We start from the raw sequence: 25,651 nt of genomic DNA on the forward strand, positions 1-25,651 counted from the left end.
GACGGAGGCAGACAAGGACGCTGCAGACGTCTCATCAGACAACAATTGATTATTCAGAGACTTGGAGTTTTTCGGGAAAATTAAGTGTCATTTGAACATTGCTGCATTGCAGGGTTTTTCACAAAGGTTGGGGACATGGACATGAAGTTTAGACAGGCAGTGTTCATGTGTCTCATTCTCTTGTCTGTTGCTTTGGACAATGAGACAGACTTTCCCATTAAACAACCAAGGGAAAATGTGTGGGAAACTTTGGCAAAGGCAGCGGGTCTGGACAGTATTTGTCTGACTCACTCAAAGCCAGGGAAACCATTTTCAACATGTTTGGTAGGTGTGCCAGTGAAGGAGTGGCCAATTCCAAAAAATATCCCTCCAAAGGTTTTGAAAACCTTTTCGGATCCTATGGAAGGGTGGCATGTTTGGACACAATACCTTCCTGTGGCGCACCTGGAACCCCCAGAGCTAGATATTTTTGGGTCAACAAAAATGAAATACTGCATCAAGTTTAGTCCAGTGGGAGTGGCAAAGACAGATAATCATACAATAGTTGTCACTCCAAATTAGTCTTTTTATAAAAATGCATCATCTTGGTGCAATTACACCAAGGTGACAAGCAAAGCATCCCTTCAACACCCAGCCACTTTACCAAAGGGAGTGTTTTTGATTTGCGGGGACAGAGTTTGGCCTGCTATCCCTGCAAAAGTCAAGGGCGGTCCATGCAGCATTGGGGAGCTCTCATTGATAACGCCTGATTTGAAAACTTTAAAGGAACAGACACGCAGGGAAAAAAGATCCCTTGATCAATATAGTCCGAATTGTGATGATGATGTTTATACCTGGGACAAGGCTCAGAGAATTGCAGTTGCAATTTTCTCGCCCCAAACATCATCGGGGGTGGCCTTGACACAATTGGACCACATAGCTTGCTGGTTGAGTAAACACAGTCGTGCCATTTTGTCTGCACTGAGTGACATGTTAACAGACATCAGCAGTGCAAGACAGGCAGTGCTCCAAAACAGGGCGGCAATTGATTATTTGCTGCTGTCACATGGGCATGGATGTGAAGAATTTGAGGGGATGTGCTGCATGAATTTGTCCGATCATTCAAAATCCATTCATGAAAATATAAAACAAATAGAAAGTAGTATCACCAAGCTGAAAAAAGTAACAGGGTCCTGGTGGGATTCTTTAACCTTTTTGATCTCTCATCAGTGTGGAAAGAAATTTTGAAAATAATATCTTATATTCTTATAGGGCTTGTAGTTCTTCTGCTTGTCATGCCATGCATTTTCATGTGTATTCGAAGGGCATTGAACAAAGTGGCAAAGCAGGTGTTTTTGGTTCAAACAGGGAGGGGAGATGTGGGAACTCAAAATGTCTCTCAGACATTTTTAGAGGTTCCAGGCCATGGTCAGACGCAGTCTGGACCCCGGCAGGCAGCTAGATTTAGCTGTGATTTTGAGTTTGAACCATGGAATGAATTACCAACTTTGAAGGTGGAACAGGCAGTCACAAAATGCTAGATAGTGTAGTAAACGCAGTCACAAAGTAGAGGGAAATATTTTTTGGTAGTGTACAGGGGGGTTTTAGTGCATGTACAGGGGGGTTTTTACTTGGTACATGGGGGTTAGAAGTTCTAAGATGGAGGAAAGTGGGCTGAACCCATCCTTCTTCTTTCTTCTTCCTTACCTCCATGTTCTTGGTGATGTTGGCACTCACAGATTGGTTTAGAATAGAAAAACACTTGGTAACGTAGGTAATAGGTATTGGGGAATAATTGTAAACATGTTATACGTAATATATCTTATAAAAGATAGCAGCAGCCCTGGGCGGGGAGAGAGAAGAAGAAGACACCAGACAGTCAGGGTGTCAGGAGTGTGTGCGTCTCTGCCTGGGCCGCTGACCAAAGGGCCGCAGCCCGAGAACCTAATCTGTTAGATAACTAGCAATAAATCGTCTTGAGACCGAACAAGAAGAGGCTGCAGAGTCTTTCTTTGGGAACACGGGTTGGAGGAGAAGCTTTACCACCACACGAGACCGAAGACCAAACCCGGGGTTCTCACACAAGGGAACCTGGACAGTCCTGGCAGGTTTTGTCTGGGAGCAATCCTTGCATATAAGGAATTTTGGAGGCAGATTCTCAATCTTGGCCATGGGTGCCAGGATGTAAATGATGGGGTTTTTTTACATGGCAAGAAAAGCACAGTCCCCAGTATTTTGAAGGCAGATGAGAGGTGGCTCCCAAGAGGTCATGGTCAGCCAGAGATGTGAGCCCTGGCAAGTTTCATATGGGAATAATCCTTGGATATAATCAAATTTGGAGGAGTCATCCCAATTTTGGCCATGAACCCCTGGAGAAGGACAATTCTTTCCCACAGGAAGGAAAGCATGGAACTCCAGGGTTTCAGGAGCTGATGAGAAACAACCCTCAACATGCAAAGGTCACCTGGACCAGTCAGGTGGCCCCCAGGAGGCTCAGCCAGCCAGACCTGTTCCATGCTCTTGTATTCTTGGTGCCCTGCAGCATCACAATTGCTCCTTGGTTCCTTGAGGCCCTGTAGGATCACAACAGATCTTTGTAGATCTTTGTTCCCATGAGGCCCAGTGATATCACAATGGTCTCCTTGGCTCCACAGTGGCACAATGGCCCCTTGCTTCCATGAGGCCTTGCAGTGTCAAAATGGTTTCCTTGTTTCCATGGGGCAATGCCCATTGGTTCCATGAGGTCACGGAGTCTCAAAATGGTCCCTTGGTTCTGTTGGGTTCCCCAGGATCACAATGGCCCCTTGGTTCCACCAGGCCTGGATGTGTTACACTGGCCCCTTGCTTCCATGGGGAAGCAGTGTCGCAATGACCCCTTGCTTCCATGGGACCTGGCAGTGTCACAGTGGTTGCCTTGGTTCTGTGAGGCCCTGTGGTGTCACAATGGCCCCTGGGTTCCATGGGGACTTGGAGTGTCAGAATGGTCTCATTGGTTCCATGGAGCCCCACAGTGTCACAATGGTCTCTTTTGGTTCCACAGTGTCACACTGGCACCTTGGTTCCATGAAGCCCTGAAGTACGGAATGGATCCTTGGTTCCATTGGGCTCCTCACTGTTACACGAGTCCTCAGTGCCATGGAGCCCTGCAGTGTCACAGAGCTCTCCTGGGTTCCATGGTGCCACACAGGGTCACCACGGCTCCTCAGTTCCACAAGGCCCCACAGTGTCACAAGGGCCCCTCGCTCCCATGAGGCCGGGCCATGTCACAATGGTCTCATTGGTTCCAGGGGCCCTTCAGTTCCACAATGGCCCTTGAAGTGTCACCATAGTCTCTGTGGGTTCCCCCAGTGGTTCCCAATGGCTTCCTTTGTTCCATGATGCCCCATAGTGTAACAATGATGTCCTTGGTTCCACAGTCAGAATGGCCCCATGGTCTCATAGAGCTCCAAAGCCGCTTATGGAGCCCCACAGCTCCTTATAGACTCCCATGGCCCCTTATGGAGTCCCACAGTGTCACTGTGATTCCCTTGATTCCATGAGGCCATGCCATGCTACAATGGCCCCTTGGTTATACAAGGCCCTGCAGTGTCACAATGGCCCCTTTGGTTCCAGTGAGTCCTGAAGTGTCATAATGGTCTCTGTCCCACAGTGTCACGATGGATTTTGGTTCCATGAGTTTTGGTACTGCCAAGAGCAGTGTCCTTGGTTCCACAGTGTCACAATGGACCCTTGGTTCCATGAGGTGCCGGGCCTCCCACAATTTCTGGAGACCTTCTCCTCCTCAAGGTCCCAAACAGCCCCTCACAGCCCCTCACAGCCCCTCACAGCCCCTCACAGCCCCTCACGGCCCCTCACAGCCCCTCACAGCCCCTCATGGCCCCTCATGGCCCCTCACAGCCCCAGGCGTGGGGCTCCTCCCAAAGGAGAAGGGGTCGGGCCCTGCTGTTCTCCTTTAATTTCAGTCCCTTCCCAGTGCCGAGCAAAGGAAGGCTGGAATGGAGCCTTTCCCAGCCTTTCGCTCTGGGCTGGCTGCGGGCTGAAGCTCTGTGCCGGCGCTGGCCGAGCACCAGCAGCCCTGCAGCCCCGGCCTTTGCTGTGCCGTGTCCGTCCCTGTCCCGACCCCGCCCGGCTCTGGCAGCAGCAGCAGCCGCAGCGCAGCGGGCGCCGGCCCGGCCCGGCCGGGGCTCCCGGGCAGGAGCAGCAGCAGCGCCGGCCCCTTCCCGCCTGCTCCTGCCTCGGCTGCCGAGGGCTTTTCCAGATGGACTCTGGAGCAGAGCAACAAGCACCCGCACACAGCCCTGGCTCCTCAGGGCCCGCCTGTGCTGCCCCGAGCCAGCCCCCAGGGGAAGGAAGGATCGGGCTCCAGCGCTGTTTTCAGCGCTGTTTTACTCACCCTGAGCTGACAGCAGGAGGCTGCTGCTGCCTTCGCCTTGGGAATTGCAGATCACGGCTGCTCTTGCCCTGCTACTTACCACCTGAATTTTATCCATAAAACTGCAAGTGCCTCTTTCAGTTGGTGCTACCCACAGTGCTTTCATGACAGCAAAGTCAGTATTTTTGTTGCAGGCATAAAGATCAGCAGATACTGGAATGCCCACCAGTTCCTGAGCACTAAGGTGAGGGGAATTAAAGCCACACAGGTCACATTTGCAGTACTCGAACACAGCCCTGTTGCTGGTGCTGATGAAATAGAATAAACTGACAGAGGCCATTACAGAAATTGCCTCTGCAGTGTGGAACTAAATTTAAACATCCACCAGGAGAAACAGAAACCAGAACTTCTCAATTTGCTTCAATTATTCTTCCCAGCAGCAGGAAATGTCAAAGCCCAGATGTGTTTTCCCTGCTGGTGAGCACAGTGAGAGCCCAGCCTGTGCCCAGTCCCAGCGGGAGCCTGAGCCCAGCCCAGGGAGCTCAGCGCACGCGGGGCCAGGCCCAGAGCCCCGGGCACGGCCGCCCATTGCGGGGCAGCGGCGCAGACGGAATGTCCTGCGGCCCAAACCTCCTGCTCCTGCCACACAGCATCCAGCCTTCTCCCCCTCCTCCTCCTCTCCCAGCACAGCACAAATTCCAGCTCAGAGGAGGCTTCCCCAGAGTGGGCTCTGGCTCCTGCTCCAGCCTGAGTGTCCCTGCAGAGGAACAGGGCATCTTTCAGGCACTTCCACAAGCTCAGGCTTCTCATTTCATGGTGAATCTGGGATGGAAATGTGCTTGTTAATAAAGCCAAAAGCCATGGGAATGGACTAGTAATTATTAGAAGAAAAACACCTTTCTTCCAGGCAAGGTTCACCGAGTCATTGCCTGCATTTCTCCTTTTCAGATTCTTTCAGTCGGCTACTCTGAGAGGTCCAGCTTGTTCTAGTGCTTATCAGGAACTGATTGTACTCTTGATTTATGCATCAATGCACCAGATGTGGAATCATCTACACTGAACTCAGAAACAAACTCCCTCTATCAGAGCATTTTCACATTCCAGATCATTTTCAAGATGTCCACTGACAGGCTGGAGTTATTATTATTACACAACTCTCCACTTTGGGCTGCAGGCTCGAGATTATTTCTCTGAATTCAGACAGGTTTGTATTTCCTAACAATTCCTGGTACCACCTCCTGTTTTCATAGCCTACAACAGTAACAATGAAAACGTTACCCCCAGCACAACTCCCCAGTCCACCAGTTAAAGAAAGGACAAGCTGTCAACTTATCCAAACCTTTGTCCTGCTCTGCTGCAAGAGTCCAGCAGCACACAGGGTGTGGAAAGCCAAGAGAAGCTGCAGTTGGTGGCACATCCTGTGACAGGAGCTCGACCTCATTTTCCAGGAAGGGTTCTTGAGAAGACCAAAGAGGACTATGGAGAAGATTCCTGACAAACTAAAACAGCTTTCCAGAAGTGAAATGAAAATGAAAAGAAACAATCTGAAATATTTTCCCCTATTTATTTCTATGCTCCCCTTTTCCATCTTGTTCTCCATCTTATAAATTCCAAATGCATGTCACCTCTAAGACTGGTGACTTACCAAGTTTTAGACACTCTAACATACCATGAGCTACACACAGTTTGCCTTCCCCTGTGTTTGTTGGAAAGCAGTGCTGGAGCCATAAGAGCAGTGCTTGGGTCGGGCACGAATCCTGCAGCCAGGGAATGTGCCCCGCCGGTGTGTGACCCTCAGCAGGGAATATGCACAGCAGCGTTGCTGGGCTGGGTCTCCATGGAGCCATCCCAGGAGCAGCTGCTGAGCTCAGAAGCCATCGCAGCCACCGCCCAGCTCCAAAGGCCCTTGGCAGGGTGAGCTCCTGGCCTGGCTCTGTGTGCCAGGAGCCGGCAGCGCTGAGTGCAGGAAGCCCAGGGAGGGCACAGAAACGCTGGGTGAGAAATGCTGGGGCACAGTGAGATGGGCGAGTGCAGCCGGCCAGGGCAGAGGAGCAGCGTGCACAGGGGGCACAGCCCCAGGACAGATGGGCAGGGCTGGGCAGGGCTGGGCAGGGCTGGGCAGGGACAGAGGCACCCAGGCCTTTGTCCCTGGGCTCAGGCAGCACCTCTGGAGGGCCCACAGAAGGAACTTTCCTCGGAGGCTGTCATGGTTTGACACTGGCACAATGCCAGTGCCCCCATGAAAATGTGATCCCTCCCTTGAATGATGTGAAGTGGAATCTAAACAGAGCAAAGCAGGCCCAAGCTTAATAACAGAAAAAAACTTTATTAAACTACTACTACAAAAGAAAAGAGAAAACTAAAGAAGGGAAAAAAAAAAGCACACAAAGATCAAATGAAAACCTTGCAAAACATTCCTCCCCCCACCACCCAACTCCAACAAACCACAGTGAGACACAATCTGGACCCCAATCAGGTTTCCACCCTCCAAACAATCGATACTCAGTCCATCGAGGGAACAGAGTCTCCCCTGTGCCACAGACCCCCCAAGAAACACACTCCACATCCTGTGTTTCCATGTCACACATGGCACCGCCCAGAGAAAAAGTTTGCCATGGTGACCCTTCTCCTTTCCATGCACAGTGCTCTCACCACCAATGCATGGATGGACAGACTGCTTTTAGGATTTTTCCTTTCAAGGATGCCCTGCCAAGAGGGGAGAAAACAACAGTTCAATTTTTCATTGTTTGGGACCACAGTCCCCCCCATTTTCCCCTGGGGCCGAGGGCTCGAGAGCAGAGATCTTCTTCTCTTCTCTTTCCTTTCCAGGACAAGGGGGCGACACCACAAACCCCCTAACATTTCTCTGTTCACTTTTGTCTTTTTCCCAGCCGAAGCAGGTCTCTTGACTCACTGGCATCCTCCCAAAACACAGTCCCTCTTGAAGGAGAAGATTGGTTCAGGTTGTGGCTAACACGGAAAAGTCCAGCCAAAAGCCACTCCTTGTCCCCCTCCCATCTAGAATTCCTCCTTCTAACATCCCAGGGTCCAAGGTGTCCCTCTTCCTCTCTTTCAAACCGAGGAGGGGAAGGAAAAATTCACAAGCTTTCATTTCTCAAGGAAGGGTTAAAAGTCCGAACTCCCAGGGATGGCTCGATGCCCGGACATCCAGCAACTCCCACGCAACTGGGCACCTTGCAGCTTCCCCCCGCCGCTGACTGCCACTGTCTCTTTTCTCTCTCCTTCTCGGGAGAGAAACTCTGGGGTGGGGGGGGGAATGGAGATATCCCAGATTTCTTCCACCCTTCCATCTGCAGGGGCCAGCCCGGTTCCAGTCCTTCCACCACCCTTGGGACCTACCTTTCAGGCCATGGGGCTTCCCCTCTCCCACCCAGCTCGTGGCTGGGCAGGGGAGAGTTTGCACTGCACGCTGACCAGAACCAAAGAGAGCGAGTTCCCCTGGGAATTCTGCTTTTAACTCCTCTGTGTTCTCAGAGGCGTGTTCAACTTCAATTGGTCAATATCTAAATTGACCTCTTCCTTCGGGAAAAAAATTCTCTTTCTGTGTCAAACCACGACAGAGGGGCTGCACCTTGGTTCTCCCGTGCCCCTCCCTGAGGAGACTGGCAGGGGTTGCAGATTTTTGGCATTTGTCCTTGCTGCCCCTCACATCCCCCTGCCCCACAAACAGCCCCGAGCCACCCGTGAGGGACAGGCCCTGCTGTGCCTGGCTGGGCTCAGGGCTTGGCCTTTCTGCTTCCCCCAACCAGCCCAGGCCTTGCTCAGCATTGCAGTTCCCTGCTCTGAGCCTTTGGCTCCCTGCAATCCTGGCCTCAAGGATCTGCTCTCACCAGTCCCTGGGAGCCTTTGGCAGTCCCTGCCCTCATTGGGGCTCTGTGATGCTCCAAGGGACTTGGAGTTTTGCTCCTGACTTCATGAGCAGCTTCTTCAGCTTTCTCTCAGTGCCTGAGGGTCCTGGACTCAGCTGAAGATCCATTGTAGGGCTCATTAAAGTACACAAAGCCCTCGGTGGGGCGGGCTTCCTCTTCCTGCAATTGTCTACAAGTTTTCAGGCCCTGTACAGCAGATTGGAGTCAGTTTAAAGATCCTTTAAGAAAAGAGATTTAATGGAACATTAATTATTTATTTTAACAGAGTATTTTTTATTTTCCAGTTCAGAGAAGAGCTGATAGAAGTGATCTTGATGCTCACTGTCTCCTTAGGAGGTCTGGACATGTAGAAGAATGAGCCCCCTGAGGGCTGACCCTGTTTGGACAAGCTGCTCCTCACCCCCAGCCTTACCATGTCTGACATTGCCCACCTGGCACTGACATCCCTGTGCCCTGCAGCAGAACCTTGTCCCTGAGCTCTGCAGCTCCATGTCCCAGCCCATTACACCATGTCCCACCTGCTCTCCTAAGGGCTCTGCTTGCACACACGTCCAGGAGAAGTTTTCCTGTTGAGAAAGAAAGAATGGAAAAGCTTGAGCAGGTTTCCTAAACAACAAACCCCACTCAGGAGCCACCTGCTCAGTACAGGCTGCCTGGAGTGGTGTCACCTTTCTACAAGGGACAGTATGACCAGAGCTGATCTCTGGAAGCAGAATTCTCTGAGTCTCCCAGCTGAATTATCTGTCCCTGTCCTTTCCCTGGATCTCTGTTGCAGATGGAAGCTGCTGGTGCCAGCCTCACCTTTAACCTCTCTTTGGAATGCAAACAGATGTTCCCAGCTGTGTTAAGCAGGATTTGCTCAATGTTTCTATCAATCTTTTGTGTTCCACATGGAACAAATTGGCCATTTTGGCACTGAGGGTGTGACATGGAAGCAAGGAGTCAATTGTGACCCTGGGGACCCATGAAACCAAGGGGCCATGGTGACACAGCAGGGCCACGTGGATCCAGTGGTCCATTGTGACACTGTGGATCCAAGGAGACCATGGAGACACCCCCAGAACCTCATGGAACCAAGGAGTCCATGGTGACCCAGCGGGGCTGCATGGAGCCAATGGTCCATGGTGACACTGCTCGTCCAAGGAGCGCATTTGTACACTGCAGAAGCTCATGGAGCGAGGTGGGCATTGTGACACTGAAGAACTTCATGGCACCAAATATCCATGGGGACACAGCAGGGCATCATGGAACCCAGGAACCGCTGTTGGCAGTGCAGAAACTCCTGGAACCAGGGGCCGTTGTGGCACTTGAGCACCAACACAGCTGCTGCACCTTGTCCCCTGCCCTGCAGAGCTCCTTGGGAGGTACGGCAGGAGCAGAACCCTGGGAGCCTCGGGAATGCCCCTCTGGGATCCATGGCACACACTCCCAGGGGCTGGAATTCCAGTTCCCAGACAGGAAAAGATGTTCCTGCTCTTGAAGGCAAAGCTCTTAACTAGGAGCCACAATCCAAGTGGAGCAAGATCCTACAGTGACATTTCACTACCAGCCTTCCTAACTTCACCCATGGTTGTTGCATCTCATGGATTGGGAATGAAATCAGGGCAGGGTCTTTGGTGGGAGCTTCCCTGGCTCAAGGGAGACACTGAGAGAGAAACAGAGCAGGCAAAGGAAGGCAGGAGAGAAAGGAGGTGTTTTGGTTTGGAAAGACAGGTGTCTTCTAAGGAAGGCAGGAGCCTCCCCTGAAATGAAATAATGTAGGCTCTTTCTTTCTGAATTGTTATAAATTTGAAATTAAGGGGGGCTCTCAGGTAAAAATATGGGAGGAGGAATAACAGTTTTTTATTAGGGAAGAAGATGAAAATATGAACAATGCAGTGAACCAGAACAACACTGAGAGAGCCAGAATACAACCTGACACTCTGTTGAACAGGTTGTTGGTCACAGTCCAATTGGAATTGTGGCTGCAGTCCTCCTGGAGTGATAGGTGTGGTTCTGTTGGAGTAGTGATCCTGTAGAGAAGAGTGTCTTCTCCGGAAGAGGCAGTGCAAGAGGCAGCTGTTCCTCTGGAAAATCCAGCCCAGAAAAGCTGTGTTGGTGGGCCAGAATCTCAAGACTGGATGCAGGTAGGAATGCTTGGCTCCTCCCTCTGGGTGGAGCATCTCACAACAGTTCTTATCAGTCATGCAGTGACATTCAATAGCCCATTATCAGCAGATGTCTCCCCTGAGGGAGGATTGATTGTGGAAGAGATAAGGAAAACTGCCCACTTAACACAGGACAACTGCCATGCAGATGGCAAATAGAACACATCTTGCTTTTCAGTCTGGGACAGGAGGTCACAAAATCAGCTGAGAAGGCAGCACTCTGAAAAGCAAACCAGAACTGACAGAAAATGAATGGGACAGAAATCAATAATTCTGATAGTTTTATTTATTATCAAAATAAATCACAACCACCCAGCCCCACACAATTCTGATCCCACAACCTCAAATTTGGATCTCACTTCTCCCAATCTCCTTCCAACCCCATCTCATCCTGGAGACTGTGAATTGAGTAATTTTGGCATGGGGCTGAGGTGGGAACCAGCCATTTTGAGGTGGGATTGAGCAATTTTGGGGTTAGATTGAGGGGTTTCCAGTGGGATTCAGTCATTTTGAGGTGACAGACAAATCCACCTTGTTATTTGGAGTGCAAAGATATGGAGAATACTACCAGATATCCCCCAAGAAGCCACAAATCCTTCAGAATATGTTCCCAAACAATAAATTCCACCTCAAATACCTCTTAAATGGTGGGACTTTTGACATCTCTGGTCAATAACAATTTTAGTTATTTTTCAAGTGCTTTTAAGTGATAAAGACAAATTGGAAGAAAATTAGGGACAAACCAAAACCAGAGACCCCTTGAGCATCCTCTGAGCACTGGACAAAACAAACTCAGCAGAAATCAAATTTAACCCTCCATAAAATGCCTTGAGGAAGATTTGCTCTTCCCACAAGTCACTTGTATTGAAAATGCAAACAAATCCCAAACATTAATAAACCAACAACAGAGGCAATTCTGTGGCAATTCCAAATTTCATCAGTTCCAGCACAGTTCCAGCTCAGATGCTGGCAGGTTCTGATTAAAGAAAAGTCGAAATTTGTCCCAATACAGATTATTAAAAGGAAGGGAAAGGTCTGTGTAGCTGTCACAAAGGTGAGAGGGACCAAGAAAATAATGCTTCTCCCCCAAAAGCCCGTGAATTCAGGAGTTATTTGGGAATTTAGCTACTTGAGCTGGGCTTCTTGTAGGACTTTAGTAGCCTTGTGTTCCTCACCGCGTGGTGAATGATCCTTGTCAGTCTCGTTGGTATCATTTGTTCCCTTTCCTCCAGTGATTTTAACAAACTTTTCAGAGAAGGACAACAAAATATTTTCTTTACAATGGCCACCCACAAAAGCAATTTTCCTCATAAGTTCTCCCAAAAGTTGCTCAGCGTGTTATGAACAAAACAGCCTGGCAGGGACACTTGGCTCGAACTAAGTACTGACATTGAAATGTTAATTAGCTAATCGCTCCTGGGAATCACCTACACCCCCACCCAAACTAGGACTAGAATGCAAAATAAGCCAGTGGAATCATGGGAGAGGGTTTTTGGGGATGAAAAACACCCCAAAATGAAAAAGAGGGGCACAGTGGAGGGGGCTGGATGGGTGTGCTGGTTGGGGAAAAGGGAACCCCATCCCTAGTTTGTGTTTAACCTGTCACTATAACCTGCAGAGAACCAGATTGGACTGGGCTGTGGGAAGCAGGCACAAGGAATCAGACACTCTTCCTGGTGTTACCAGGAGGGAAGGAGAGGGATAGCTGCTGCTGGACCTCGGCAGCAGGCTCTGCACATCCCCCCACCCTGCGGCTACCAGTGTGCCAGGAGGAAAGGAGAGAGGATGCTCTGCTGATCCGGACTTCAGATACAGACTGGACACCTCTTCACCTCTGGCTACCAGCATGCCACGGAGACTCCAGGGACAGACTCTGCAGCCTTCTCACCCTTCGGCTACCAGAAGAAGCTACAACTCCCCCCCCCGCCGAGCTGACTTTTTAATAAAGAGATGAACACTAATAAAGGCATAGACCCTGTTCATTTCAAGAGGAAGCTACATTGTAGTTTCTAAGATTTCCTCCAGAAAGAGCCACAAGCTCCTCAGAGGAGGGAACCAGGCTGTTGTCAAAGGCACTTGGGATCAGACAACAGTGCCCTGAAGTCACTCTGCCAAAATAATGTTGCAATCTGGTTAACAAAATTGTTAGAGAGATGCCTCTGCCCCAATTAAGGTGCTAACAAGACCAAATCCAAAGTGGATTTTATTGAACAGTACATGTGAGGTACAGAGAGATGGAAAGAAAGAGAAAAGGGGGGAGAGCAAGGGAGTGACAGGAACAGAAATGTCCCATGGGGCGGGGCAAGTGTGCCATTGTCCCCTGTGTGCGTGGCCTTCCCAGGGTGGGGGTTTTACACCTGAGCCAGTTTGGGCAAGGGGGGTGGTGTTCACCCCCCACCCCGAGCAGGGATTGCCTCACTGTTTCAGGTTACAGTGTCAGATGTAACCAAAAGTGTTTTCAGTCCCCATCTCCATAAACTGTTATCAACAGGTGGGGCAGTGTTCTTTATCTCTTCCATGGCTCAGCCCTGATAACGCTCTCCAGGGGCCATCTTCTGTTAATGGGCCATTGAGTGTCACTGCAGGACTGATAAAATTACATCATCCCATTGTGGGATGCTCCGCCCAGGGGGAGGAACCAAGCATTCCTATGTGGATATAATCTCACCCTTGCAACACCACAACCACCTTGACTACTGGATTCCCAGAGGACAAGAGCTCCATAAGCACCACTGGACCTTCAGAGCCGGATTGCAGCCCCCAGTTCATCAGACAGCTACCACCACCCTGAGCAACGGCGTGTCAGGTTATATCCTGATTCTGTGAGTTTAAACCAGCGTTTCTGTATCATTGCTTTGATCTTAATTTTCTTATTCAATTGTCATTCTGGCTAGACTCTCCCCCTGGTTTGCTTTGAAGCCAGTACAAAACTCACTTTGCTCATCACTTGTTTTCCTCCCAAAACAGGATTTCCCATACCCAAACATTCGCCACATGGAGAAGGTTGTGAGGAAGAGGAAGATGCCTCAGGACCCACAAGCAGGTGAGGAGGAAGTCAGTGCCCCTTTCCCCCTCTCTCCTGCTCCATCTCCCAGCCCAGCACAGCCCCCGGCTGCAGGACAGCCCCGCTGCTGGTGCCCTCCTGCTGGGGATGCCCTGGGGGGATCTCCTTGCCCTTCCCTGTGGCATGGAGGTAAATACCATCCTCTCTTTGTCCTTCCTACCCCAGAGCAGGAGCTGAGGATGGAGACCAGGAAGGATAAATCCCTGCAGCAGAACCTTATGGAAGAAGCTGTTTTAAGCAACTCCACAGCGCAGGAATCCAACAGGGAGGAAAATCCCCAGCGACACCACAGGAGGAGGGGCTGCAAGCCCAGCCCAGGATGCTCTGAGGAGGAAAGACCCACTCTGGGCCAGGAAGGTGGACAGAGCTTCAGCCAGAGCTCCAGGCAGAGCTCGGAGCTGGTGGTCCCTGAGCAGCAGCATGATGGGGAGAAGCCCTACGAGTGCTCAGAGTGTGGGAAGAGCTTCAGGCAGATCAATAATCTGAAACGACACCTGATGATCCACACCGGGGAATGGCCCTATGAGTGTGGGGAGTGTGGGAAGGGCTTCCGCTGGAGCTCCCACCTCATCAGGCACCAACGCATCCACACTGGGGAGAGGCCCTACGAGTGTGGGGAATGTGGGAAGGGCTTCAGCTGCAGCTCTGCCCTTTTCAGCCACCAACGCATCCACACTGGGGAGAGGCCCTACGAGTGTGGGGAATGTGGGAAGGACTTCAGCTGCAGCTCTGCCCTTGTCCGCCACCAACGCATCCACACTGGGAAGAGGCCCTATGAGTGTGGGGAATGTGGGAAGGACTTCAGCTGCAGCTCTGCCCTTGTCCGCCACCAACGCATCCACACTGGGAAGAGGCCCTATGAGTGTCCCAAGTGTCAGAAGCGGTTTCACAGCAGCTCCAGTCTCCTTGTACATCAGCAGATTCACACGGATGAGAGGCCCTTCCGCTGCCCTTACTGCAGGAAGGGCTTCAAGCAAAACTCCCACCTCATCATGCACCAGCGCATCCACACTGGGGAGAGGCCCTACGAGTGTCCCAAGTGTCAGAAGCGGTTTCACAGCAGCTCCAATCTCCTTGTACATCAGCGGATTCACACGGATGAGAGGCCCTTCCGCTGCCCTTACTGCAGGAAGGGCTTCAAGCAAAACTCCCACCTCATCATGCACCAGCGCATCCACACTGGGGAGAGGCCCTACATGTGCCCCACTTGTGGGGAGAGGTTTCACAGCAGCTCAAATCTCCTCCTGCATGAGCGGGTTCACTCCGAGGAGAGGCGTTTCCTCTGCCCCGACTGTGGTAAGGGCTTCAAGCAGAACTCCCATCTTGTCAGCCACCAACGCATCCACACTGGGGAGAGGCCCTACTTGTGTCCCCAGTGTGGGAAGAGCTTCACCCGGAGCTCTCACTTGACCAAACACCAACGGAGCCACTGGTAAGGGAAGTCCTGAAAATTCCCCAGCTGCAGGAAGAGCTTTGTGCACTGATCCATCTTCATTCCCCATTGGAGGACAATGTTGGGAAGAGCCCTGGTGATCCATGTTCCCTGTGATCCATGCTGGGAAGACATATGTCCCTTTTCTTGCCCCTACCAATGACCTGATGTGGGATTGAAGAACATGAGGGTCTGGCCATGGCCCTGTCACTACATTCACTCCCACCTCAGGTCATTGCCAGGGGCAGGAAAGGGACTCTCTCTGTCTTTCCCTGAGGAGACGGGTGTCCTTTCCATGCAGGAGGAAACACGTGGCCAGGAAGATACAATTGATGGTGATGTAGTTTTCCCTGTAAATAGTTTTCTTATCCCTTCTGTTGTCAATTTTTTTTCTATTCCTGTTTGTTCCTCATCTCGTTGCTATTCCCAGTAAATTGTTCTTATCCCAGCCTGGGATCTTTCCCTTTTTTCATTCAATGGAAGGTGGGAGGGCAATGAGTGCATGCAAGGTTTTAGCAGGAGCAGGAAATTGAGAAATGCCATTCCTGAACCCCAGCCCGTGGAAACCGAGCATCCCAGCTGGTGCCAGCCCTGGTGGCCATGGCAGCAGCCTTGGGAGCGGGTCCCTGGCTGGGGCTGAGGGAACCTCTTCACTCTGGTGCCCAGGGACAGGAGTGGAGGGAGCGGCTGCAGCTGAGTTGGGGCCGGCTTACGTTGGATCTCAGGAAAAGGTTTTTGCCCAGAGGCTGCTGGGGCACTGCCCAGGCTCCCCAGGGCAGGGTCACAGCTCCAGGGCTCTCTGAGCTCCAGCAGCGTTTGGACAGCGCTGCCAGGCCCAGGCTGGCAGTGTTGGGGTGTCCTGTGCAGGGCCAGCAGTTGGACTCGAGGATCCTGATGGATTCCTCCCAGCTCAGCCAATTCTGTGGTTCTGGGATCCATGACCCTGGGGATGGGAGTGCCAATGGTTGCCATGGCAACGGGCTCCAGGCCTGAGCTGGTGTCCATGGCAACCACCCCTGGCATGGGGTCTCCATGGAGCTGCCCAGGGACTGACCATAGCAACAGGGGCTGGGGATGGTTATGATGGAAACTGACCATAGCAACAGGGGCTGGGGATGGTTGCCATGGAAACTGACCATAGCAACAGGGTTTCCTGGTGATGGTTGCCTCCTTAGGATGAGATTTGTCACAGGCCCTCAGAGGGGTTCCATGGGGACTTTCCAAGAGTCTCCAGGCTGTTTTTAAGAGCTGGAGTGTCACACACAGAGACAGGGGCTCCATGGAGCCCTCTCAAGGGTTTCTGGGGATGGCAAGACCCGTGTGGTCAGAGGCAGTCACAGCCATTCCATGGTGACATCCCAGGAAACCTTGGGCTGCAAAGGCACCGATCTGTCACAGGCACTCACGGGGGCTCCACAGTGACATCCCAGGAGTCCCCAGGCTGCCAAAGAGCCGGGATGTCACACATACTCCTGTCATGTGCAGAGTGGGAGCTTCAGGCAAAAGCTTTATTTCATTATTGGAGAAACTCCTGCTGAGTCATGAGATGGAAAAATGACACCCAACAGCCACCATGGATCCTCAAACCCCTGCAGGGCCTCCAGACTTCTACAATTCCTTTTAAGAGAAGAGACTGGGAGTGACTGAATCCACACCCAGCCCCAGAATTTGTCAAAGGTTTATGTATAAATGATTGGACAGGATAGAATTGAACAATTTGTCAATGCAATTTTCTCTACAGGATTAATGATGGAATACCAGATATATTTATATAAATACAATCAGATCATGATTAGATAATAAGCTCTTAACCAGAGTTATTTACTCCACAGTCCAGAATCTATAACAATTATAGGATATTCTGCACTAGGAAGCAATTTTGAAGTCAAGAGGGCCTTGCTGGAGTTGTTTGAGCCCATTGCAGGCAGCGCCTCCTGCTCCAGCAGGAACTGCCTTTCCTGTGCCAGGAGCAGGACAGGTCCCGCTGCAGGAACAGCCCCAGGCCAGCCCCAGCACAGGGAAGGCCTCGGGCACAAGGGCAGAGTGCCGTGCTGGGAGCTGTGCCAGGGACAGCCCGAGGCACCAAAGGCACCTTGGCAGCAGCAGCTGCTTGCAGGGCATGGCCAGAAGCCTCCCTTGGCACCCGGCCTGGTGGCCAGCGCTGCAGAGCTGCTGCCTCAGGGCTCATTTCTGGCTGGGCTCTGAAAAGCCACTTCTGCTCCAGGAGCCTGACTGGGAAGCCATTGGCCCAGCACCTTGGGGACAAGATATTATCAACAAACTCTTCATGCCAGCAGAGACAAGGCAGGGGCAGAGGAAAGGGGAGAGCCAGGCCCAGGGGACAGGGCTGCCATGGTGATGGCTGTGAGGTCACTGCCCTGCAGCAGCCTGGCTGCCCTCAGCAGACATTTTGGCCAGAACTGTTGTGAGGGCACCCAGCACATCCAAGAACCCACACAACAGGAATTCCATCCTTGGGGAGGGGAGGGGATTTCACTGGGTCAGGTTGCACACACTCCCTGATTTTTGAGCATTCCTGGGATGGGAAATCCACTTCTCTGGAAAAACATTTGCCATTTTGTGCCACTCTCATCACTGTAAATATTTCCTCCTTCTAACAAATTTAAATGCACTCTCATTCAGTTTAAAGATATTGACCATTGTTCTGTCACTGCTAGACTTGGGAGAAAATAACTTTGATAACTATTTTTCCATTTTCACAGACCTTGGGGAGGACCCAAATATCTCCCAAGATGGGGTTTGAAGGCTTCATCACATAACGAACACGTAGAGGCTGCAGGCTCTGGGCTCAGTTGTGTGCAGACTGAGGACAGAACAGGAGTAGCCTGGGAAGGATTGAAGGGTGGTTCCACAGATGCTGGAGTTTTATTTCATTGCATAAAACAGCCGGAGAAAGAAATAATGGCACCAAAGGTGTAGAGTGCCCCTGCCCAATGAGGTGGGAATTTTACCCAGACACAGCATCCGGCGAGAGCGTGACTTAAAGAAGATTCCACCCCTCCACGCTGTGGGGTGTGCCCTTGAAAACCTGGGAAAAGACACTCTACCCTATCTGATCAAATGAGGAATGGCCCCAGAATGTTCTTATTTTTCTGTACCCTTATTGGCTTAAATTGTGCTGCAATGTCCCCATTGTAGTTTTTTCCATTGATTGTCCTCCTCAATCCACCACTTTGCAGTCTCCTGCTCCTCTTAATACTGGACCTTGATCCTAAACTCCACCCCTACCCTGTAATAGAAAAGTCTTGACCCTACCACCTCGTTTCTTGTGTATGTCCCTGGGAAAATGAAGAATCCTCAGTTTTCTAAACCAAGACCTGTCCTGTTGCCTTCCTTTCCCTGTTGGTCATTGGTGTCTGCCTGAGGTCTGAGACTCTGGGGCCTGGGGCAGTTGTTGTGCCTTTTGCTGCAGCAGAACACAACAGTGCTTTCCTCCCTATGGAAAAAATAACCGTCCTTATCTATGCAGAAATTGCGGGAATTGGGCTTCCAACTCCCAAATTCCCTATATCCAAGGGTTGCTTTCAGACAAAAGCTACCAGGAAAGAGAGGTCTGGTTGCCCTTGGCCCCTGGTGGCCGCCTTTCATCTGCCCCTCTAACGCTGGTGTTCCGTGCTTTCCTTCCTTTGGAAAGAACCATCCTCCTCCAAGTGTCCATGTCTAAAATTTGGATTCCACCTATAAAATTCCCTATATCCAAGGGTTGCTCCCAGACAAAATCTGCCAGTACCATCAAGTCTGGCTGGCCTTGGCCTCAGGTGGCTGCCCCTGCCACACTGGGGCTCAGTTCTTTCCTTCCCATGGAGATCACTGTGACACTGTGGCACCTCATGGAACCAAGGGGCCATGGTGACACCGCGGGGCATCATGGACCCAGAGACCATTATGACTCTGTGGGGCCTGATGGAACCATGGAGACCATTCCTACCCTTCAGGGCCTCATGTCACCAAGGGGGCATTGTGACACCTCAGGGCCTCCTGGAAGCCTGCAAGCTCTGGCTGTCCTTGTCCTCTGGTGGTCACCTCTCATTCCCCCAGGAAACATTGGCACACTGTTCCTTCATTCCTGTGGTAAAGAACCGGCCTTCATGTCCAGGGACCATGGCCAAAATTAGAATTTGGCCTCCCAATTTCCGTAGATCCAAGGATGCTCCTACACAAAAGTAGCCAGGACAGACAGGACATGCTGGCCCTGTCATCTGGTGATTTTCTTAGACTCTGAGCTGAATGTTTTCATTTGAAAACACCTTGGAGAGGGCCCAGAGATCTCCCAAGGAGGGGTTCTGAGCCCTTGGGCACATAGCCACTACATATGGACAAAGGAGCTCTGTGCTCTGTGCTGCCATGGTGGTTTTGCATCACGGAAGGGATGTCCTGGGAGAAGCTTCTAGCAGTTTCCTCTGTGTCTGACAAAAAACAATCAGTAATTAGCTTTGAGAGCTGACAGTCTGTTAAAGCACTAAGGAAGCTGCAGACGCCTCTGTGCAGACACAAGTTACAGATGAGAAAGCCTGGCTGGGTCTCTGTCCCTTCTGGCCCCACAGAGGTGCCGAGGCCGGCCCAGCCCCGTCTCGGCCGTGGGGCCGGGCGGCTCCTGCCGTGCGGCCGGGCCCCTTCCCAGGGAGCCGCCAGGCGCCATCGGCTGCCGGGCAGGGCAGGGGAGGCCGCGGGGCCGAGGCCGGGCCGTGGCTGCGGGTGCTGACATCTGGCCCTGCCGAGCCCTGCCCCGCCGCCAGCCCGGGCCCGGCCAGGATCCGCCGGGCCCCAGGAGCAGCCCCGGGCCGGGCCGGCTCGGCCAAGGCTCTGCCGCCCTTGGGCTTCGCCCGCAGCCGGCGGGCAGGGCAGGAGAAGCCATCGGCCCCGGCCGTGCTGCTGCTGGGCTCTGGCCTGGCTGCTGAGATCCTGGCCCTGCCCCAGCGCGGCCCAGCCTGACACAGCCCCAGCGCAGCCGCTGCAGAAACCTCCATGGCAAAACAGCTCCGGCCGCAAGCACCGAGCCCGGCCGGGCTCACGGAACCATCTGCAGCCCCGGGAGATATTGACTCTGACAGTGCTGCCATCCTCCCTCCCGTGAGAGAAAAGGACACAGGGCAGGCACACAGAGGAGCAGCATGGACACACCGAGGGCAGGGAAGAGGAAGTTGAGTCCCAGATGGGAGGGATGAGGAGATGCCTTGATCTTGGGGCTGGAATATTCTGGTTAAGCTATGGAGAAGGATGTCATTGATATATCAGACTCTCTTTTTCCCTGTAAGGCATTGAAAAGTATAGGGCGATGACTTGTTTCAGCAAAGGCCTCCATGCTAAAGTAAGGAAATGTTGAAGTAGCTGTGATCTCCCATGAGAGGCATGAACAGAGAAAGGGAGACCAGTGATGAGACCCTGTGCCCTCAGAGAGAGAAAAAGACCTCTGTTCCCAGAGATGAAGATGATTTCAGGAAGAGATGAAGAGAACCTTTGCTCTTAAACAGCTCATCTTTAAACTAATATCCCATAACTCGGCCTGGCCCATAAGCACAGCTGTGGGAAAAGGTGGGAAAAGATGGGAGGGACTTCTCGATTGCAGATTTCTCCAGGCAGCTGCTATTTGTGGAAATGAAAAGCCATGAGATAACTGTTTTCTTGTAGGGAAGTCTCCAAAACATTAACAAGAAGAACTTCTCTCCCGAAGTGAACTGAAGAAAGACTATTTTAGAGGTGGCAAAGTGACTGAAAATTCTAGGTTTTTTCTCTTTACATTGTCAGGTTGTATGGAGAGAGGAAGTGTTCTGAAAGTTTTGTTCTAATTCTTATTACTCGTTCTTTAGTTATTGTTAATACAATTTTATTTATACCCTTTTAAAATTCTGTGACTACTTTGCCTTTCTCCTAATCCTATTTCACAGCAGGAAATGAGTAAGTATATTCTAGTGAGTGCACTGGTAATTAGCCAACACTGAACCCACCACACTCATTGAAGCATTGGCCAAGAAATCTCAAAATGGTGAACCAAAACCACTACAGAAACTTCCTGACAAACTGCACGAGGGCAGAGAGAAATTGAGGCATACCCATGGTTTGTCAGGACTTGCTTGATCCTAATGAACCCTGTGGTGCATTTGGAGCTGAGACCTGGAACCTCAGGGCCCGAGAGGAGATTGCACAAACCTTTCCTGGAGTCAAAGTCAGAGGAAAACCCCAAAGTGGTTGGAGTCTAAAGCATTAATGGGAACCACAAAGGTCCATCTATACCACAGGCTCTTCATGGAGTCCTTGGAGGAGAAACCTGGAGGCCAGGATGGCACAAAAACCTCTCAGAGACTGAAAATGGCACAAAGAACTCTCAAGGTGGAAAGGAAAATACAAAGTACCTTAGAAAAGTTAAGAATCTCAATGTATTCATGAGCCCCACTGAGTGTCAGTACAAAGCTCTCAGGGGACTCATTAAAGCAGATAATTGGGACCATGATTGCACAAACCTCTCACAGTCTGTATCAAAAGGCAAACACCAAGTACCTTAAAAGAAATTAAGTACCTTGAAGCATTAATGGGCCCCACTAAGTGTTGTTACTGACAAAGCCTCTCCAGGGACTAATTACAGCAGATAATTGGAGGCCAGGATTGCAGAAAGCTCTCAGAGACTGCAAGACAAAAGCAAAACCCTAAGTCCTTTGAAAAACCTGCAGTCCCTGGGAGCATGAAGGAGCCCCCAGGGCCATTCCTGACCAAGGCTCCCCAGGGACTCCTTCCAGCAGATCCTTGAGGCCACTGGGATGTGGGCTAGGGGGGGATGCTGAGGGCAGGGCCAGGGGCTGACAGTGCCCAGCCTGGCTGGGGCTGTGCCAGGAGGCCCCAGGGCCTCAGGACAAGGTGTCTCCTCACAGCCCTTGGTGGCACAGACCCTGCTGTGCCCCAGGGCACCAAGACTTGGCTTTTCTTTGTCCCCACCTGGCATCAGTGCCTCCAGTTCTCTGCTCTGCCTGGGGCCTGGGGACACTTTCTCAGTCGTGTCCCTCAGAGGGACCCATTAAAAGTCCAAGAAACTTTGGAGTTGGATTGCGACTTGGAGTTCTGCAGAGGTTTCTGCAGCTCCCTCTCAGGGCCTGATGTTCAGGGCCTGAGCACAAAGCCCCAGAGGTTCATTAAAGTCCTTGTGCTGTGTCTGTGCTGCTGAGCTGGGCCGGGCTCCTGGCACAGAGGGTGATCCTGGTAAGCAAGCAGAGCTTCAAAAGCACATTTCTCTTGCTGAGCAGCTCTTCTCCCAGCCCAGCAGGGCTGGGGCACTGCCTGCAGCCAGTGCGGGCACAGCACAGAGGCACAGAGAACTTCAATCAGTCAGGGCTGGGAAGGGGCTGAGAAGTGCCTGGGGCAGAATCACTGCCAGCCCTTGGCACAGGAACCTCTGGCTGCAGGACAATGCAGCTGCAGCTCCTGGAGAGATCTCCTAAAGCTAGAACATCCCAATGCCCACAGAGCCTGTGAGTGCATTCTCTGCTCATCTCCTGTGCAGAGCAGCCAGGGGTGCCCAGGGCTGTCCTGCAGAGCAGGGTCCTGCAGCCCAGGGCGCTGTGCTGGGCCAGGGACTCTGCTGCCTGCCAGGGACAGCTCTCAGCCGGCCCTGGAGCTGCTCCCAGCGCTGGAGGACAAGATCTGGGGGGAAGGAGACAGCTGGTAAGTCTTGGAATGTTCTCCTTGTGTGGTGAGGATGCTGTATTGTTCAGGACTGTTCCCAGCATGGCATTTAACTCCAGAACTTTTCCAAATGGATTATACAGGGAGCATAGCAAGACAGGAACTGCATAAATGGGAAATTTCTTTTTTTCTTATGTACTAATCTTTGTTGCCTGGATGGGGAATTCCCCATAGGTATGCATCTCTCAGTTCATATTGAGAAAAAGAGAAGTTTTTTTTCACATCTGAATAAACCAGGCAGTAACAGAATTCAGCACAGGGCCCCTTAGATGCAGCATCTTTGTGCTTTTTCCAGCCTGCTCAGGATTGCTCTGAGGTTGCCATCAGAGCTTGCAGAGCCAGAGCTGCCCCTGGGCAGTGCCTGAGCTGGGAGGGGTCTGCAGGGCAAAGCTGAGCCCCCAGGGCTGGGCTGGGCTCTGGCAGCTCTGGCAGGGCTCAGCCCTGTGTTATGATGCGGCAGGCACTCCCCTCGCCGCGGCACCCCGAGCGGTGCCATGCTGGGCGGCGAGAGGGAAGAGAATGGGCGGCCGCTCCCCCGGTGAAGCTCTGCTGTCCCAGTTGGTGGCGCGGGAACAGACGAAGGCGACACGGGACTTGGGGGTGAACAGGATGGTTTTATTCAGTGAGCCCCAAGACCCCCTCGGGGGCGGGAGCAGAGGTTTTATACAAGAATTCAGGAGGAAGGGTATAGGAACAGCAACCAATAAAGGAATAGCAGGGGACGAGTTTAGGGCAGGACTAACATATGACAAACCTATTAGGGGAAGCAAGGGAGTGGAATAGCACAAAGTAATCAATAGGGTGTTGAGCCTCACTAAATAGACAGGGAATGCTCTGGAAGCAGAGGAGGGGGCTAGGATGAATGACAGGGAAGGTTCCAGGGAAAGGGGCAGGGAAAGGGAGGATTGACAACTTGGAGATGAGGGGGTTAGGGGAGAGCTAGGGAAGATTGACAACTGGGGAGAGGAGGAGATTAGGGATGGGGGGGGTGAACAGATATTGAACAAATAACAAATGAAAGAAAAACACACGGAGCTTTGACCTGCTCCGTCTCCGACCTGGGCCGGTTCACCCCTCCTTAGTCAGCCCTGGGGACAGGGAAGCAGCTGCTGGCAGGGACAGCTCCAGGCAGCAGAGCCCTGGGCAGTCAGTGGGGGGAAGATTCCCATAAGCTGTGCTGGGATATTTAAAGTCCTCTCCACACTCTACTATTCCATAATTCTTTTTCTTACAGATTCCCATGTGCAGCCACAGCAAATGTCCAACAGCAGCTCCATCAGCCACTTCCTGCTGCTGGCACTGGCAGACACGCGGCAGCTGCAGCTCCTGCACTTCTGCCTCTTCCTGGGCATCTCCCTGGCTGCCCTCCTGGGCAACGGCCTCATCATCAGCGCCGTAGCCTGCGGCCACCACCTGCACACGCCCATGTTCTTCTTCCTGCTCAACCTGGCCCTCAGTGACCTGGGCTCCATCTGCACCACTGTCCCCAAAGCCATGCACAATTCCCTCTGGGACACCAGCACCATCTCCTACACAGGATGTGCTGCTCAGCTCTTTTTCTTTCTGTTCTTCCTAGGAGCAGAGTATTTCCTCCTGACCATCATGTGCTATGACCGCTACGTGTCCATCTGCAAACCCCTGCACTACGGGACCCTCCTGGGCAGCAGAGCTTGTGCCCACATGGCAGCAGCTGCCTGGGCCAGTGCCTTTCTCAATGCTCTGCTGCACACAGCCAATACATTTTCCCTGCCCCTGTGCCAGGGCAATGCCCTGGGCCAGTTCTTCTGTGAAATCCCACAGATCCTCAAGCTCTCCTGCTCCAAATCCTTCCTCAGGGAAATTTGGCTTCTTGCTATTAGTACCTGTTTAACACTTGGCTGTTTTGTGTTCATTGTTTTCTCCTATGTGCAGATCTTCAGGGCTGTGCTGAGGATCCCCTCTGAGCAGGGACGGCACAAAGCCTTTTCCACCTGCCTCCCTCACCTGGCCGTGATCTCTCTGTTTGTCAGCACTGCAGTATTTGCCTACCTGAAACCCTCTTCCATCTCCTCTCGATCCATGGATCTGTCAGTGTCAGTTCTGTACTCGGTGGTGCCTCCAGCCCTGAACCCCCTCATCTACAGCCTGAGGAACCAGGAGCTCAAGGCTGCAGTGGGGAGACTGATGACTGGATGCTTTCAGGGACATTAAACTGTCGGCCAATTTCTGCAAAACACTTGTAATAAAAGTCATCTTTGATATTTCTTTTTGGTTTCATTTTGCAGGTTCTTATTCTTTGTTTTACTTTTTTTTTTATATTGTCCACAATAAATGAATTTTTTTGTGCCATTTCTCATTTTGTTTCTCTCCACCTTCCCTGTGGCCACAGACTCTGTCAATGAGGGGCTCTCAAACCACTCTCAGTGGCTTTCAGGGAACTAAAGGATGTCCCAGCAGTGTTTTCTGCAGAGATGCCCTTTTGTTGCCTTCTCTGGAGCTGCAGCAGCAATGTCTGTGTGCAGAGCTGGGGCAGATCAGTGCTGGCACAGCAGCTGTGCCCAGGAGCAGCAGCACTTGGTGCTGCCAGTGCTGCTACCGTGGCCCTGCCCCGCTGCCCTGGTGGCCCTGGTGTTGCTGCAGGGCCTGAGTGCTCTCGGGGCCGGGCACAGTCCTGGGGGTGGCAGTGCCGGGGCTGCAGCAGGGACAGGCCATGGGCACTGCTGGGGCAGCGCTGACGCCTCAGGCCAGGGCCTGGGGGCTCCAGGCTCCTTGCCCAGGCTCTCTCAGGAACACGGCCAGGCCAATGCTCAGCATAGAAAACCCCCGTGAGCAGCCCCAGGCTGGCCGTGGGCAGGCTGGGGGCAAACAGCACGGCTGGTGCTCTGCAAGGGCCCTGGGGGAGACGGGAAGGAGCAGCAGAGCAGGGGCTGATCCATCCCCAGTGCGCTGCACAGCCCAGGGCAGCGTCCCAGAGCGTCCTCATGGAGCTGCCAACAACATCCCCCCTCTGCAGCCCTGGCCTCTCCCTCAGCTCACAGAGGTGCCGCATCCTTGCAGGCACAGACACGGCAGCACTGGCTCAGCAGCCCCTGTTTG

At 52.2% G+C, this 25,651-nt stretch overlaps 2 protein-coding genes across 2 annotated transcripts; both read left to right on the plus strand.

Annotated features, from left to right (window-relative positions):
- The first annotated feature begins 13,617 nt into the window (after positions 1-13,617).
- On the plus strand, positions 13,618-15,397 carry LOC146764124 (uncharacterized). Its single transcript, XM_085565544.1, has one exon. The coding sequence runs from the start codon at positions 13,632-13,634 to the stop codon at positions 14,886-14,888; it is 1,257 nt and encodes a 418-aa protein (XP_085421670.1). The 5' UTR covers positions 13,618-13,631; the 3' UTR covers positions 14,889-15,397.
- Positions 15,398-23,683: 8,286 nt separating this feature from the next.
- On the plus strand, positions 23,684-25,121 carry LOC144248812 (olfactory receptor 14J1-like). The gene has a single exon (XM_085565656.1). It carries the CDS (start codon positions 23,834-23,836, stop codon positions 24,764-24,766), a length of 933 nt encoding a protein of 310 aa, XP_085421782.1. The 5' UTR covers positions 23,684-23,833; the 3' UTR covers positions 24,767-25,121.
- The last annotated feature ends 530 nt before the right edge of the window (positions 25,122-25,651 follow it).

The sequence above is a fragment of the Lonchura striata genome, chromosome 36 (assembly GCF_050655825.1).
Source record: "Lonchura striata isolate lonStrDom1 chromosome 36, ASM5065582v1, whole genome shotgun sequence".
In the NCBI taxonomy this organism is placed as follows: Eukaryota; Metazoa; Chordata; class Aves; order Passeriformes; family Estrildidae; genus Lonchura; species Lonchura striata.